The sequence below is a fragment of the Stegodyphus dumicola genome, chromosome 1, assembly GCF_044657685.1.
Source record: "Stegodyphus dumicola isolate Sdum_Otavi_A_Nest chromosome 1, ASM4465768v1".
Classification (NCBI taxonomy): Eukaryota; Metazoa; Arthropoda; class Arachnida; order Araneae; family Eresidae; genus Stegodyphus; species Stegodyphus dumicola.
Genome location: NC_140768.1, coordinates 191,328,876 through 191,344,764, shown reverse-complemented (window position 1 = coordinate 191,344,764; position 15,889 = coordinate 191,328,876). Strand labels below are relative to the sequence as shown.

The window sequence follows — 15,889 nt, the reverse complement described above, 5'->3', positions numbered from 1 at the left end:
ATGAGTGTGCCTGGTGTTTCCTGGCAAGGTTCACTATATTGGGTTCGAAATTAGTCAATTTTAACCGTAAATCCTGTCAAAGCTCCACATTTAATTTATTTCTGTTTTTAGTTAAAATTGAATTAACGTGACTGAAACCGGCTTCAAAAATATACGAACTTGGAAACGCCAGCATAAATGGCTGAGCCATTTCGTAAAGTTTCACATATTTTTGCTTTATATTTATATTAGTCCAAAATTTATGTATTGTCAAATTTTTAATAAGCGTTTTTGCTTCAAGATCGGACAATAGTTCAGCAAGCTCATCTTGTATGTTGATGTCGACGTTATCAATTTGCGCCAAAAATGGCGCAATAATCTAATCAGGGATGTCGATGTTTTCCAAATCAACAAAGCACAGTTTAAAATTGTCGCTTAATTTTTTAAGATGATTTGTATATATTTCCAAGTCTTCTTCTTTTATTTTTAATTGTTGCAGATTTGAAAAATACTTATAATCCTTACATAGCAATGAAGATCTAAATAAATTTAATTTTACTTGGAAGCCTAACAGTATTGTCCGAGCTTGGATAATTGTTACATCTTTTCCTTGCAGTTTTGTTTGAACGTCATTAAATTTTCCAAATAAGTCTGCTAAATAAAAAATATGGTTCTTATTGTTTTGGAGTTCATTGCTTAGAACAGGATTTATTTCGTTCAGAAATTCTGTCGTGGAGTCAAATAAATTGACGAGCCGTTGCAAGCATACACCTCTAGACAACCATCTAACCTCGGTGTGCAGAAGTAATTGGTTAAATAACTCATTGTTTTCCTCACAAAGTTTGGCAAATAATCTTGATTTAAGAGGTTGAGCTTTAATTTGATTAATAGATTTAATACAAAACTGTAAAGCTTCATGTAACTCTGAACTCAGATATTTTGCTACTAAGTTGTGTCTATGCAACACACAATGAATAGTACGAATACCGGGCACTTATTCTTTGAGGCATGTTGCAAAACCTCGGTAACGCCCTACCATAGAATGTGCACTATCTGTGGCTACTGCTATTATATTTTCAAGCGGAATGTCATATTTATTTAAATATTCTTGTAAACATCTAAAAATTGTCACTCTCTTCCCATCGGTTTCAAGATATTTAGCAAATGAAAATTCATCAATGACTTCTCCTTTAATTTTACTGAAATATCTAACATACGCCATAAGAATAGCAGAAATGCCAAAAACAGATTCATCAAGTTGTATAGAGAACTTGCTATTTTTTAGCTCCGAAACTACTGTGTTTTCTATTTCTTCGGCCATTTCGTCAATACGCCATTTTACAGAATTTGCACTTAATGGCAAAGACTTTAAAACATTAGTAGAGTCTTTTTTCATCACATTCTCAATGACGTCTTTAATTGCAGGTACTACAATTTCTTCTGCGATTGTGTGGGGTTTTCCCCTCTTTGCTATATTAAGCGAAATCTTGTACGAAGCAATTAATCCTCCTTCATTTTCAGTTTCAGTAGACTGTTTCATAAAACTTTTTAGAGTTGATCGACGTGGGAATTTTTCTTTGAGTTTTTTGAAAAATTCTAATTCTTCATTTTTTTTATCTGAATGAAGCCTTTCGAGATGATCTTTCATTTTTGACGGTTTCATGTATTCATTTCCAAAAGTTTTTTCGCATATAAGACACATAGGAATAGTTTCATTTGTCGGTGAACAAATAAATCCAAATTTTAAGTAATCCAATGAATAATACCAACATTTCTTTTTAGATACTGAAGCTGTCATTTTTAAATTAGGGTTCTGTAAATAAGTTAAAATTAAGTTGGTATATATTATACTAATCCACATTATTAAAGCTTACCTTATCACAAGTAACAATAATTAAAATTGATATCAAAACTAAACGAATAGTTTTATAGAAACAATAACTCATTATCCAATGGTAGATATAATAGTAGTAATAATGACACTTCAAGCATGTAATACTGTTCACAGTTCACAAAGATAGCTGAAAATGCATATGATATTTGCATTTGTAGCATCCAGTGTAGAATTGGACACATATGCATCTGACTCATATGCAAGGCTCGTATGGTTTGCTCGTATGGCTCGATGGAGACAAAGGGCGAACCAACGACATGATGCGTAACTGCCGTATAAAAAAGAAAAAGACTAAAAGAACTAAAACCACACACATAAGAAGAAAGAAAACGGAGTACTGAAGATTCCCTTTGCGCTTAATGCATAGAAAGCCAATGGCAGTGTTGTCGCTCGCCAAGTCTGCGCCAAAGGCTCCTAATTGGTTGATGGGTTCGTCAGCAAGAGACACGGATAAGCCTCAATCGCTCTTCTGGCTACATACTATGAGTCGTGCAAGTTACAAACTGGTCACAAGGTCAAGTTGTGACGTCACGGTATACATACGAAAACCCATAAGGAAAAAAGGGGCAGATTGTTTTCTGATTTATTATTTTATTTTCTATAAAGAATATAATATTAAGTCAATTATAAAAATATTTTAAATTTTTACGTACGCAGTTAGATGTGTGTGATTTGCGTATTAAGAACTGTTTTTCCTTCGAGTCCCAATAGACCCCTAGGGGTCTATATAGACCACTTTGGCGACCCCTGCATTAGAGCATTGAGATTTCTACAGTTGATTTTTAAAAGTCTTTTTATCTTCCATTTTGATTTTAGGAAATCTAATTTATCCAGGAGAATATTTTACTTTTCATTTACATAGTCTTAGCACCAGTAAGGAGAAATAAAAAAAATGCACTTTTAATGCAGCTTATGTAAGATATTTTATAGGCTTTAAGAAACATTTTGTCTTCAAATGGCCTGTAGTTAATGTAGTTCTGAATTGGTACAGAAAAACTGTGTAAGCTGGGTTAGAGTAAGTCAGGTCATTTATTTTGGCAAAGGATTTAAAAGCTTGTTTCCTTTTTAAAATGTCTTCATGAAATAATTTCTTAGGAAGCTGAGTCATAATCATAATACAAATATGGGGGGAAGTACTATGGAATCAGTTTAATCAGTACAAAGAACTAGACACAAGATGAACTACTGGAGCTCAATATTTTTATCTGTACCTCATTACCAATCAGCTAATTATGCAAGAAGTGGCTTGAGGTCTATTGGGAATATTATTTACAGTGTGTTTAACCCAAAATTACACTTATATGTGTGAAATATAAATATTTTTCTTAGATTGATTGAGTAATTCTTGAAAATTAGACTCTTTTGGGAGAAAATGGATCTCCATGCACTTAAGTAAGAATTGAAGGGGAAAAAAATCCTTCTTTTGTATATTTTTCTCTGGAAATGAAGAAAAATTTTATTTTTTCTGTATTCAGAAAAGTACCTAAGGAAAAGAGAACTGTTTCAATACAAAACTAGGTTAGATTATATTTGATTTAAAAATTCATAAATTTGTTGGTTCATCAGTAAATCAGCAAAAATAATGATGATTTAGCAATTATATTATTTTTTTATTATACATTTTAACAGTTTTTTTATTATACATAAGTAATTTAATGTAATCAAACTGAGTTAAAGTTTCTAAACTGTTTATGCTATTCGTATGAACTTTATAATTTTACTAATATTTATGTAGGTGTGCATTCCATTATTAGAATTGACAGTAGGGAAGATATCCTCTGCATTACCTGAGCGATCAGTCCTGAAAGGAGGTTTGTGTGTGTTCAGATTTACTTAATTTTTTAATGGTTTTTGATAACTTTGACTGTAGAATCTTTGTGCTTTAGAAACTTTAAAAACTACTTTTTTTTTTTTTTTTTGTTTGTTTTTTTGTGTGTGTGTGAATTCTTTTTTCCAGTCTAATTTAAAATGAGGAAAAAAATCTTTTAGAGGCTTTTCTAGAGACATTTTAGAAACTATTTCAGATGTATTTTGTTCATATTTTCTCTGAGACGAAAAATGAAATTTTCATTTCTTCATATTTCATAAGATCTTCCGTTTATTTCCCAATTATTACAATACTCAAGTAATATGATGACATAACATTACATTAAAGCTTAAAGATTTGGTTGTAAATGTTTGTAATGCTAAAAATTAAGTTATGTAAGAACGGATCATTAAGCCAGATTTTGAGCGATTGTAGAAGTTACGAATATTAATTAATGAATTTTTAAAAAGAAATATCAAGTGTCTTAAAATTTATCTTTTCTGAAGTTTCTTGGCATTATATTGAATCCTGTCCTACCCATTTCTTTTAGTTCACAATTCATTAATCAAGAGAGGATTATATATACTTCTTCGGTTATTGGAACAACCTGAAAATTCAGCATTTAATAAGCTGTCTAGTCCAAAAAAAGTTACTTCTATTCCTTACTGTGAGTATTACTTTGTATTTCATTTATTTTGTCGTCTTTTATGTATCCATATACACTGGTAAACAAAATTAAGAGATGGAAAACATTTTCCAAAATTGTTCCTAAAATACTAGACAAATCCTGGACAGTTGGTTACCTTATAATGTCTTTGTGACGTTGTTGTCGCTTAGATGAGTTTATGTGTTCCTGGCAGGCACCGCTAGGCCAGCAGGAAGTATAAAAGTCCGCATCCGGCTGCTTAGCTCATTCCGCTCAGCAGCACAATAGTGATTTTTATTATCTTTTTTGAATAATCTTGCTGTTTTTATGTGAAATGAGTACACATCATTGCATAGACAAAGGTATGACATGGAGAATCGGGGAGCTAGGTTTTGAGGCAGGGCAGTCCCAAGCTCAGGTTGCAAGAGAACTGGATATAACACCAAGTGTCATCTCTAATTTGTGGAATCAGTTTAAAAACAGCAAGACAGTGTCCATAAGACTAGGGCAAGCTCATCCGTGATCTACAACGACTAATGACGACCAGTATTTGGTACTTTCAGCCAAGCACCAGAGGATGTCTACAACCACACAACTGTCTTGTGACCTAGTTACTCCACAGGAGCATCAGTTTCAAGGAAGACATTTGCCAGAAGGCTCCATGAGACAGAGCTCTATGCCAGAAAGCCCATTATTTGCATCCCACTGACTCCCTCCCGAAAAGAGAGCATTTACAATGATGCATACAACACCAAAACTGGATACAGCTTCAGTGAGCTAATGTTATCTTCATGAATGAGTCCGTATTCAGTCTGCAACCTGATTCTCAGCGATTATTGATGTGGAGGGAATCTGAAACCCGATACCATCCCAGCAACATCAGGAAAGGGACCATTATGGTGGTAGAGAGAGTTGATGGTCTGGATAAGGATCATGCAAGGTACCCGCAGTGGTCCATCTGTTTGGTACTTATTCCATGAATGCCCAGAGGTACAGGCAGGAGATCCTAGAACTCTATGTGCGAATTTTCAGGGGTGCTGTTGGGCCTAAGTTCATTTTTATGGATTACATTGCACAACCACATAAGGCCCACCTGGTTTATCAGTATCTGGAAAGCGAGGATATTCACTGAATATATTGTTCAGCCAAATCTTCTGCCCTTAATCCTATTTAGCATTCTCGGGATGATCTTGGGGAGGACTATTGTGAAATGCCAACCCCCACCCAGAACCAGTTAAAAACTATTCTGGTGGAGGAGTTGGGTGCGAATTCCGCAGCCACTCCTGAACTCTCAAAAGCATGGTTACTCATTCTACATGTTGTCTGTTTGTCAGAGGCTACTGCATGCCCTACTAGCCACATTTTCACTGCTGTCTTTCAATCTCAAGTTTGGACAACATTGGACTCTTGGGCATGCTAATGAATGGCATTTTCATTGTTGTTTTGCATACATTATTATTATACAATAAGCAATAGCTATACTTAATTTCATTTATTTCTATCTAGTATTTCTTGAGATATTTGGGGAAAATGTTCCATCTCTTAATTTTGTTAATCAGTGTAATATCAATGATGTGTGATAAATTTACCCATGAAAGTTATTAAAAGAGTGTGTGAAAATTTCTGTGCATAATATATGTTAACATCATGCAAACCTTGTTGTTGTACCAGAAACATTAAGTTGGGGTAAGGCTTTTCTACTAACAAATTACTAGAAACAATTTTTATTGTATATTTAGGTAAAAAACTTACCTTTAGTTCTAAAATTTCATTACATTTATCTAAATTTATACATACCTGTTGAGCATATTTTTGAATGGTAATGTCAAAACTTCCATATATGTAAAGGGTTTTTGCCAATTATGCACATAAAACATATTTGTTTTATTAGGTTTTTATTTTTATTTATTTATTTTTATGCCTGCCTGTTTCAGATGTTTTTTTTTTTTTTTTTTTTTTCAAAAGTTGCTATTTTAAACTATTCTAAAGCCTTTTCCATGTATTTGATTGATGTTGAACTCAGTATCTTTATAACTTCCTTCTGAATCACTTAATTCACCCTTAAATTAGTTCTTGCTTACATGGAAAAGTTTCCTCCATAGTGGCTTTGTATTAAACATGTAGAGAAGAATCTTTTTTTGTCATCTTCAAAGCTGCTAAGAGTCTCCAGCAAAGAATCAGCAAATTCATCTTGAAAAATTTTTTTTCATTCTGCCATTTTCATTTTGTAGGTTATAAAGTAGTTTGCAAAGCAATTCAAGAAGAAATCTGCTTTTCATAACCTGTATGCCTTGCCACATGATTGGAGTAGTGCCAATGCAATATGAGTGGCTATAGTGGTAAAATATTTGGCCTGCTTTGATTAATACAATGGATATTGTTGAAAGCAAGTTTGGGCTTCTTTCAGGGTAGAAATTAGCACTGATGCAACTGTGGGGCTGCTATAGAGGATACATTTGTTATTAATAATGTAATTTATTTGAAAATAAATTTTATTATTTCTTCAGTGAAATTCGAAGTAGTTAATTTTCTCCAAAAAATCCAGTGAAAAGTGTGATAGAATTCTCATTCATTTATTGCTGTAGTATTTCACTGATTTCTTTTTCTTTTTTTCGATTATGTTGACCCAATAAGAAAATGGTCATTAGAAATTATAATTTTGTAGATAAATTAATTTTTTTAATCAAATATTAGTTTTTAGGAATGTTTCAGTGATTTAAACAATATTTCATTTCTTTTCTTTGTCCACATAATGGAAACATTTAGATTGGTTGATTATGTAGTTATGTAATATACGAATAAAATATTAGTGTGATTATATTGTTACGAAAGGTCAAGGCACCGTGAGATGGCTTCCCCACAAAGCAGTTTTAAGGTTGCCATAAAACAGCAAGGGAAGGCAGCGTTGTTACATTTGGCGAGAAATCGCCTATTTGGCAACAAAATTGGCGATATACCATGGACAGTTGGAGAACCTTCTGGAACGAATTCTTACCGGTTTAGCCCAGAATGTTCTTGAACACAAGCCGAAAGGTATATAAACCGTGCTGGTTCGCAGTCAAGTCAGTCGAGCAAGTGCTGAGTGGGTCGTCGAGTGCATCGAAAGAGTCTCTTAGTGTATCGCGGTTAGTGCATCGTCAAGAAACGACTGAGCTGAAGAGTCGGGAGCTGTGCTTGTGTGTCGTCGAGTGCATCGCGTGTTCTAGCTTGGAGAGTCTCGAGAATACGTGGAGTTCCGAGAATGACCAAGCAGAGTCGGGTGCTTTGCAGGAAGCTATCTCCATCGTTATTGCCTGACAGAGTGAAGGCTGTGTCGCTGAACGTGTCATCGTGTCTATAGTAGCTCATCGACGACTGTAAAAACGTGTTTTGGAGCTGTCCTGACACAATATTGGTAAATAAAGTGTTTTTCGATACTTCATCAAGTGTCGTCGTTATTCACTCCAAATCTATGAACCCCGTACGAACATGAAGGAAGAAAATAACATCACAACTGGTGTCAGAAATTAGAAAAACGCAACAATATTATTATTAAATAAGTAAAAAATTAGCATTTTCAGTCTATTTTTTCCACCATAAAAGAAACTTGCCAATCCTGTGCATCATTTCTAAAATCCTGTGATTCCTGTGACTTTCCTGTGATAGCAGTATATTTGCAGTATATTAAATCTTGTATGGTAAAAAGGATTTCATCATATCTGAAATTTCTGTGAGCTATGTAGTTGAGACTGAAGTTGAGCACTGTTAGAAGTAACTTTTCTTTGCATTTGAATTCATCCACTCAAAATTATGAAGTATATTATTAATATATGCAATAGCAAAAATGTTCTGTTTTTGAAAATATTATTTATATGATAGATTCAAATTTGCTATTTTTCTTTTTTAATTCTGTTTTGATATCTTTTCCGTATAATTATGTTATTTTGCTGTTTCTATTAGTGGTGTAAATTGAGATTAAGAAATCTAAATTTGGCAGTGTGAAAGCAAATCTCATGGCAAGTACATAAAAGTACATAGTTATTCATATATATACGAAGTCCAAGATCCAGTATTGCTGGGATTTTAGCAATTCTAGATTTCTTAAGTTTCCAGATTTTTGATGATCAGTTTAAATCTAGTAAGATGACATGTAAGTGTGGTAACATTGGTGCATCACAGTTATTATTTACAAATGCTGCCACCCTCAATCACTTAGAGTTAAAAAGTGTGATCATGTCCAAGTGGCCAAACATCAGTGCAATGTCAATCAGTATATTGTCTATGTAATGAAACTGACAACATGAATGATTTGATCGTGAATGCGGTACAAACTTGCATTAAAATTTCCGATGAAACAGGACTTTTCCCATGATTCACTTTGAACATGGCTTAACAAACTGGTAGAGAATTTTTCATAATTAGAACTGGCCAAAGAATGTAATGACTTTTGGAGGCACTGAAATAAGAACACTGAGACATAGATGCATAGAAATACTAATTGTGTAGATACTTGATGCTTAGAGAGTCCGTCCATTTTGAACAAGAAGCAGTCGAGTCGGATTTAATTCCTTTTATTTATTTAAATTCTCATTTTGTGGCCACAATTCACTTGGCATTCTACTCGTGTCTATTAAAAAAACATTTACAATTTTGATATTTTTGCTATAGAAGCGAAAGTAGCAGCACACACGATTGCAGAAAGACGTCTGGCCAAGAAGAAAGCATAAACAAAAGAGATGCACCACTTCATAGAAAGAAGAGAGGGAGTCAAAAGTTTCAGTTTTTAGTTTCGGTTTACAGCAGTTTAGACTTACGGTGCTATTTTTAGGACAGATAGATGAAGTTCCCAAATAAAATAAAAAATAAAAGAGGTCATAGTGAATTAAATTTAGAAGTTTGCTTTCATATTTTTTATCTTAAACACACACACACACACACATATATATATACACACTGTGTTTTATATATATAAAATATCCAATTTGGAGTTTGGTTTCTGGAATTAGCTTGGTAAAAAATATTAAGGCCAGTTTTGCTGATAAATCAACCACAGGCATTTCATACTGGAAAAGGTATGTGTGTGTGTGATTATGGCAAAGCCTCGAGGGCTATCTCTCTAAGGAAAGGGATGCCTTCGTGGAGGACTTTCTAAGGAAAACTGGCTCGTATACACATTGCACAAGGGGGGAACCACGAAAACGCCCATGCAGCCAGCCCGTTCGCGGGATTCAAACCTCGGACCGAACTACCAGTGTTCATTGACTTTACTGCTCAGCCACTGGTAGGCCCATACTGGAAAATATCAGAACACTTTGACACTGTGACAGTCATTAAGTTAGATGTTAAAAAGTGCCCATTTCAAAACTGTGGTACCAGTCAATTGAGAATAGTGATAGCCAACTTTTTCCAAAAAGTGGTACTTGTTGCTGGTCTGTTATAAATGGCAAAAAGTAGGGAATAAGAATGGCAAAATGTTTTCCATTTGGCTGACAAACACTTATAAATCTATTTCCGTTTTTTTCGTCTAGTGAGAATTATTATTTTTTTTTTTAAATTTTAGATATGGCCTTTATTTTGCTAACAATATTACATTAGATCTTACATTAAATAATGATACATTACTTAAAAAAATAAGGTTGGGCTCTCTATTAGATATATAATGCATTAAACCTTCTGTGAGATGACTACCCACAGTTCGGACAATTTCGATCTTTTGTGGAGATGGTTGTCATAGAGAAGTAATATCATATACAAATGTTTGTTTATGGTTTCAAAAATTCTGATCATCTGCAGAGGAGCTGATCATAGTGAGGTCATTGGTTGAAGAACATGCAAGTGATTGACAAAACACTTTCTGGCAGGTTATATCGATAAAAACATAAATAGACAGATGTTATGTCGCGAATTTCAATTATTAATATGTGTTTCAAGTCATTATTCTAATATTTTTATTTGTATTCATGTGTATTTTAATCGGGGAAAAAAAAAAGTATTCTTAGGCTCTTAAGGTTTTATTTAACTTGTTGTTCTTGAGTAGGAATTGTAACAAAGGCGAGAGACGGTTGCGAGGACATACATCTGGTTTATGGCCTTTTCACTAACAATGTCGCCCTTTTAGCTAATGCGTGTGAAACGGAAGTTGTTTTCCCGTCGCTTTGTTTAAAGTTTGCAGATTTCTTACTTCAAGTGGGAGGTGTACTAGGTTAGATAATTGGATGCTCGTAAAAGCTAGTTTCGCTTGTTAGTTGGGGTTTTTTTTTTTTTCTCATGTTGTGAGTGCAGATGTTTTTCAGATTGCATTGTCAGATTTGCTGGTGTTTGATTCGTCATGGGTGTGTCATTTTTCTCAATTTAGATAACATAAAATTCCGGCATTGGTAAGATTTAATTTTATAATTTTTTTGAAAGCCTATGAACTCACAGAGGCGGAGAAACCGAGTTTTCCTGGGTGCTTGCACCAGGCTAGAGATCATTCTGTTTCCTGATTCTTTCAAGCTAAGAGTAAGAAGAGGAGTGGGGGCTTGACCCCTTGCGGGTCTTGCTCTCGCGGGTGCCAGCTATTGCGTCGGATTTGGAGACATTTGAGTTGCGAAGATGTAAGGCAGTAAAAGAAAAAGTTCGGTGAGGCTTTACCTCCTGCGGGGGGCTTGCGACTCGGTCTGAGGCGAGGTTTCTCACCGCTTTCCCGCTGATGAGAATTTGTTTGCACGGAGAAGGTGCTCTACGCACAATTTGATTTTACCGTTTCATTGTGTATTTTGTGATCTTTGAATTGTCATGTTAGAGGCTTTCCAGTTAGAATTGTTCGTCATAGACAGGAGATATTGGTTACAACTAAGAAGTTTGTGCCAAAAGTGCTCTACCCAAAATTTAGTTTCGCCGCTTCATCGTGTATTTTGGAGAACTTGAATAGTCATGTTTGAGACATTCCAGTTGAAGAAATTTGTCATGAGATACAGATTTGTTCCAGAAGAAGGTATCATGCTTCCCTTGTTCCTGAGATCAATGGACGCTTCTGAAAGTGTTTTGACAGAAAAAAGATTGGACACTAAAGATCTTTTCTTTCGGAAATTGTCTCTCACTTAATGGACATATTTAAGGCGGTTCCTGAATCAATGGACGCTTCTGAAAGTGTTTTGAAAAAAAAAAAAAAATTGTTTTAGCTCATTTCCAAGTGGATTGGACACTAAAGATTCTTCAATCCAGAAAAACTGTTTTCCATCTGTGAGTGATTTTTAAATTTGTCTACCTCTCTATCTTTTCAAATTACTTAAACGGAAATTATTTATTTTATATATGTAAACTACTAAATGATTAGAATATTTTGAATAATGACTAATTAATTTAAAGTCTGTAAAGGAAGGTTTAAAGATTTGTTTTACCGGCTTAATTAGTGAGCTATTGAACGTCAAAAATAGTAAACTTACAAATTAATATGAGTATGTTAATTTTGGAATGAGATATGTGTTATTTTCCGTCTTAAGGTATATTAATTTTTGTAAGCTGTAAATGCGTGTGACATTATGTGTTACTTTTCAGAGTAAAAATATGTTGTAGGATACTGATCAGTTATCCATTATTTAATTATATAATATATTCAAGAATTTAATAAATGTGTGTTTAAAATTTAATTGCATTTGTGTATTTATGTAGCGTATAATTTACTGTGGTCTGTCATGTCCCTCCATTCGTTTGAGCCGGGAAGCTTTTAAGAAACATGGAGTTTAATTGAATTTGGAGTTATTGATATTTCCTTTTACATAGGTTACTCACAACACAAACCTTAAACGTTAAATTGTACTACCACCATACGATAGATCGATAGTTATGATATACGATTGTTTATTTGATTCATCTTTTGATTATTATGAAATAGATTTTGAATGTTTTGAATTATTTGATATTTGATGATTTGTTTGTTAATTTTATCCGGCACAACCATCAGTTTAAGTTTAAAGTTAAAAGAATTAAAAACATAAACTTAATTTTTTTCTATTTAACACAGACAGAGAACAGTGACTTTAATGCCTTAAAAACCATTTTTATGAAACTATGAGGTAGAAAACATTGGTTTTGTTGGGCATTTCTCAAATGCATGTTGTAGTTGTGACATTAGCAGAACTCTCTGAAATCAAGCTGTTACAAAGAATGTCATGAGGCACTTTACTGCATCCTTTTGTATCACTTTAAAATGCTGTCAAAACTGAAATTCAAGGCAAAGAATTCAAGATTAAAACAAAAGTACAAAGCCGTAAATCCATCTGATTTTGAATAAAAGAATCAGTCTCAAATGTTTTAATTATCCTAGATATGTGAGTAATTATTTAATTATTGAATGAATATATGCTATTTGTTCTAGTGTTGTTGGGAATTTCATGGTGCTTATTGTTGTTTTATATGTTTATGCACTTTTTAGATTCTTTGCAAATTCCATTGGATCCCAAAGTAATAATGCGGCATTTCAAGGAAATTATTTATGTTGTCCAAATAGTAGTTGAATTTTTTGGTAATGTCAAAGACTTAAGTAAGTTTGACATTCTGTTGATATGTACAAATTTTAAAAAAATGCTTTATATTTCTTGTTTGAAAATAAATTTGTTCTTCAATTAAAACTTATCTTCTGCATTATGGATGGCATTTAAAATTTCAAAACTAAATTAATTCCATAACATAATTTAAATTTTTGAAAATATATTTGAAAAAGTAAAAGTAATTTGGAAGTCTTGTAATAGAATTCTATTAATTTTCCATTTGATTCATATGGTAAGCTCTTAGTACTTTTATTTAGTACTAAACAAAAAAATTTTAAGAATTTTAATTTTGCTCAGTTTGAATTTAAAATGCTCTTATTCTGAATAATGAAATCAAGCTAAATTTAGCATTTATACTTTTATAAATTTAAAGCTGTGTTATGAACATAAAGAATAAGTAGTTTAATATGCAATGAAACTTCAGATCAAAAAATTAATCTGTTCATGAAAGCTATTCATCTACTTAACCATAAATTAAAGCGTTTTTATCCATAGGAATTGATGTGAAATGGACAAATTTTTTCCTGAACCATAGATGATTGCTTATTCAAGCTTTATAACAGTACTTTGTGTACAAGTTCTTAACCTCAAACTGTTGGAAATCATTAAATATAAAAAGATAAACAAAATATTAAACAGATAATCTAAAACTTAATTTTAATTTTACTCTGTTTGTACAAAAGAGACTTCCTAAGTGGAAAATTATGAGGTAGTTGTTATTGTTTGGATGCAAAATTTCCTTCCATAAAAAACAGCAGTTAGTGTCTGTAGGCACTTAGTGCAGTAATCTTTAGACAGTGTGTTGTTTTATTTTTTCTTTGAGACTCACTAGGCCTCTGTTTTACTCAAAATTTGTCGAATGTAATTTATTGTTGCATGCATCTTAAATTGTTTTTAAAGTGAGATAGTGCATTGTAATTCAAAAGACTTTTGCTTTAGTTTGCTACTGCTTTATTAGAGGATATTATTGCATGAAAACTTTGCATCTTATTCCATTTTGCAAATCAGAAAACTAGGGTCATTTCTCTTTCTTCTTCTGAATGCCTAGAGTAACCATATCACAGGTCTTAATTGTCAAAACACTCAGAATGTCTGCTTGCAATTCAATCTAGTTATAATTTTCTCCAGGCCCTAAAGGTCATTGCTGCCATGCTTTGTTAATGAGAGCTAAGTAGTGGAAGATATTTAAATGATATTTGGAGAAAGCACAGAGTATTAATTATGTATCGCAAGTTACCTCAAAACACCTTTTGAAATTATATGTTGCCAATCTGAATATTTATAAACAAAACACTGTAACTTGAAACACTGTTCATCACCCGAGGCATTCTTTTGTTCGAATAATTTGTTTGTGAAGTGAGGCATTATTTCATCCAAGTTTGCATTGTATTAATAGCAATACATGTTACAAAATTAAAATCTGGTGTATAGGCAACCTAAATAATCATAAATTTTGTACAATAATAATTTGGTTATTATTCAATTATATACAAAACATGCAGAGTGTAGACATTCTACTAAAATAAAATGTTTAGAATGTGAGGAAAATTTCACAGGGTGTAGAGCTGTTAATTAGTTTAAAGTTGAATAGATCAAAGCATTTGTAGCCAAAATGCTTTGAGTTTCCTAAATCTTCATTTTTAATTAAAGAATAGACTTCAGAGACAAAAAGTATTTGATGATGGTGAAAAGGATTTTGAATATCAGCTTCAACGATAGCAATAAATGATTATCACTAGCAAATTGGAGATTTAATAGTTCTGTAATGCTGAAAGTAAGCTTCAATGAAGTTTAGAGTCCATTGAAATGTTTATTCAAAAAAGGGGGGTTGAATTTTAAGAGTAAACCTAGATTATACCAGAATCGTTTCATAGCAACCTTTAGTGCATATTTTCTCTCTCTCTCTTTTTTTTTTTTTTTTTTTTTTTTTAAGACAGAATTTAGTGTTTCATATTTATATGTAATAGCTCTTAAAAATAATTTTGTACTGCCTGCATTTGCTTTGAATTATAAAGATTGTTTTAAAATGTAGAAAAACTCGATTATTATTCAATTGTTCCTTAAAATCATCATGAGAAATGAACCTTATGATTCAAAAGCTAGAAATATTTTTTAAATGTCAGTTGTATTTTCTTAATAATTATAGGTGTAGATTTAAAAACTGTAAACTGTGTTTTTAAATTTGCTTTTCTTTCTGTAAAGACAGTTTCAAATTGTGCATTGATATTAAGCAAAAGGTTTTTCTGTTGTTATTATATAAAAGATTTGAGGCATTCAAACTTTAGGATTTCCCCATGCTAATAATCATTCCATCAAAATTGAGATTTAAAAGTGGTTAAGCTTGTTCCTCTTAGTTGACAGTTAGAATTGGTATTAACTTTGGTGGACTTTTATATTCTTATAGACCAATGCATTTTGTATTATTTTTATAGCACATTTTTATTCTGCAAGTAGCAAATAGGCTTTGGATTATCTAGATCAGGCTTCAGCAACCTTTTTTGGCTGTGGGTCAAAATCAACTAAAATATGGGTATTAAGAAGATGTTTTTGTCAGTGGTATTTTCATTTTAGAACAGTCTTTCATGATGAATAATAAGATAAGTTTTATTGAGAAAATGATTAAAATACCCTATAATCTTTAAATATTCAAATTATAGTTATTATAAAAACAAACATAACTGAATTAAGGCTCACCAGCGGCCGAGCAGTAAAGTCGCTGAACACTGGTAGTTCGGTCCGAGGTTCGAATCCCGCGAACGGGCTGGCTGCATGGGCGTTTTCGTGGTTTTCCCCATGTGTAACGTGTATACGAGCCAGTTTCCATTAGAAAGTCCTCCACGAAGGCATCCCTCCTCTTAGGCAGATAGCCCTCGAGGCTTTGCCATAATTACACACACACACACACATAACTGAATTAACTACATTTTTCTCTTCAATAACACTAGCTACTCTGATGGGAACTCGTGCTTCAATTTAGTCAAGTGTGGCTTATGGTTAATCATCTTAAGATGAATACTAGCATCTGAATTTTCAGTTGTTAAGCTGCTCTTGTT

At 32.8% G+C, this 15,889-nt stretch overlaps 1 protein-coding gene across 2 annotated transcripts in view; it reads left to right on the top strand.

Annotated features, from left to right (window-relative positions):
• LOC118199250 (uncharacterized) overlaps window positions 1-15,889 on the top strand; it is a 249,158-nt gene that overhangs the window by 108,150 nt on the left and 125,119 nt on the right. For both annotated transcript variants that reach the window (XM_085824140.1, XM_085824137.1), the window contains exons 11-13: window positions 3,609-3,684; window positions 4,231-4,347; window positions 12,722-12,829. In XM_085824140.1, coding sequence (XP_085680266.1) covers window positions 3,609-3,684; window positions 4,231-4,347; window positions 12,722-12,829 — 301 coding nt within the window. The remainder of the gene's footprint in view (window positions 1-3,608; window positions 3,685-4,230; window positions 4,348-12,721; window positions 12,830-15,889) is intronic.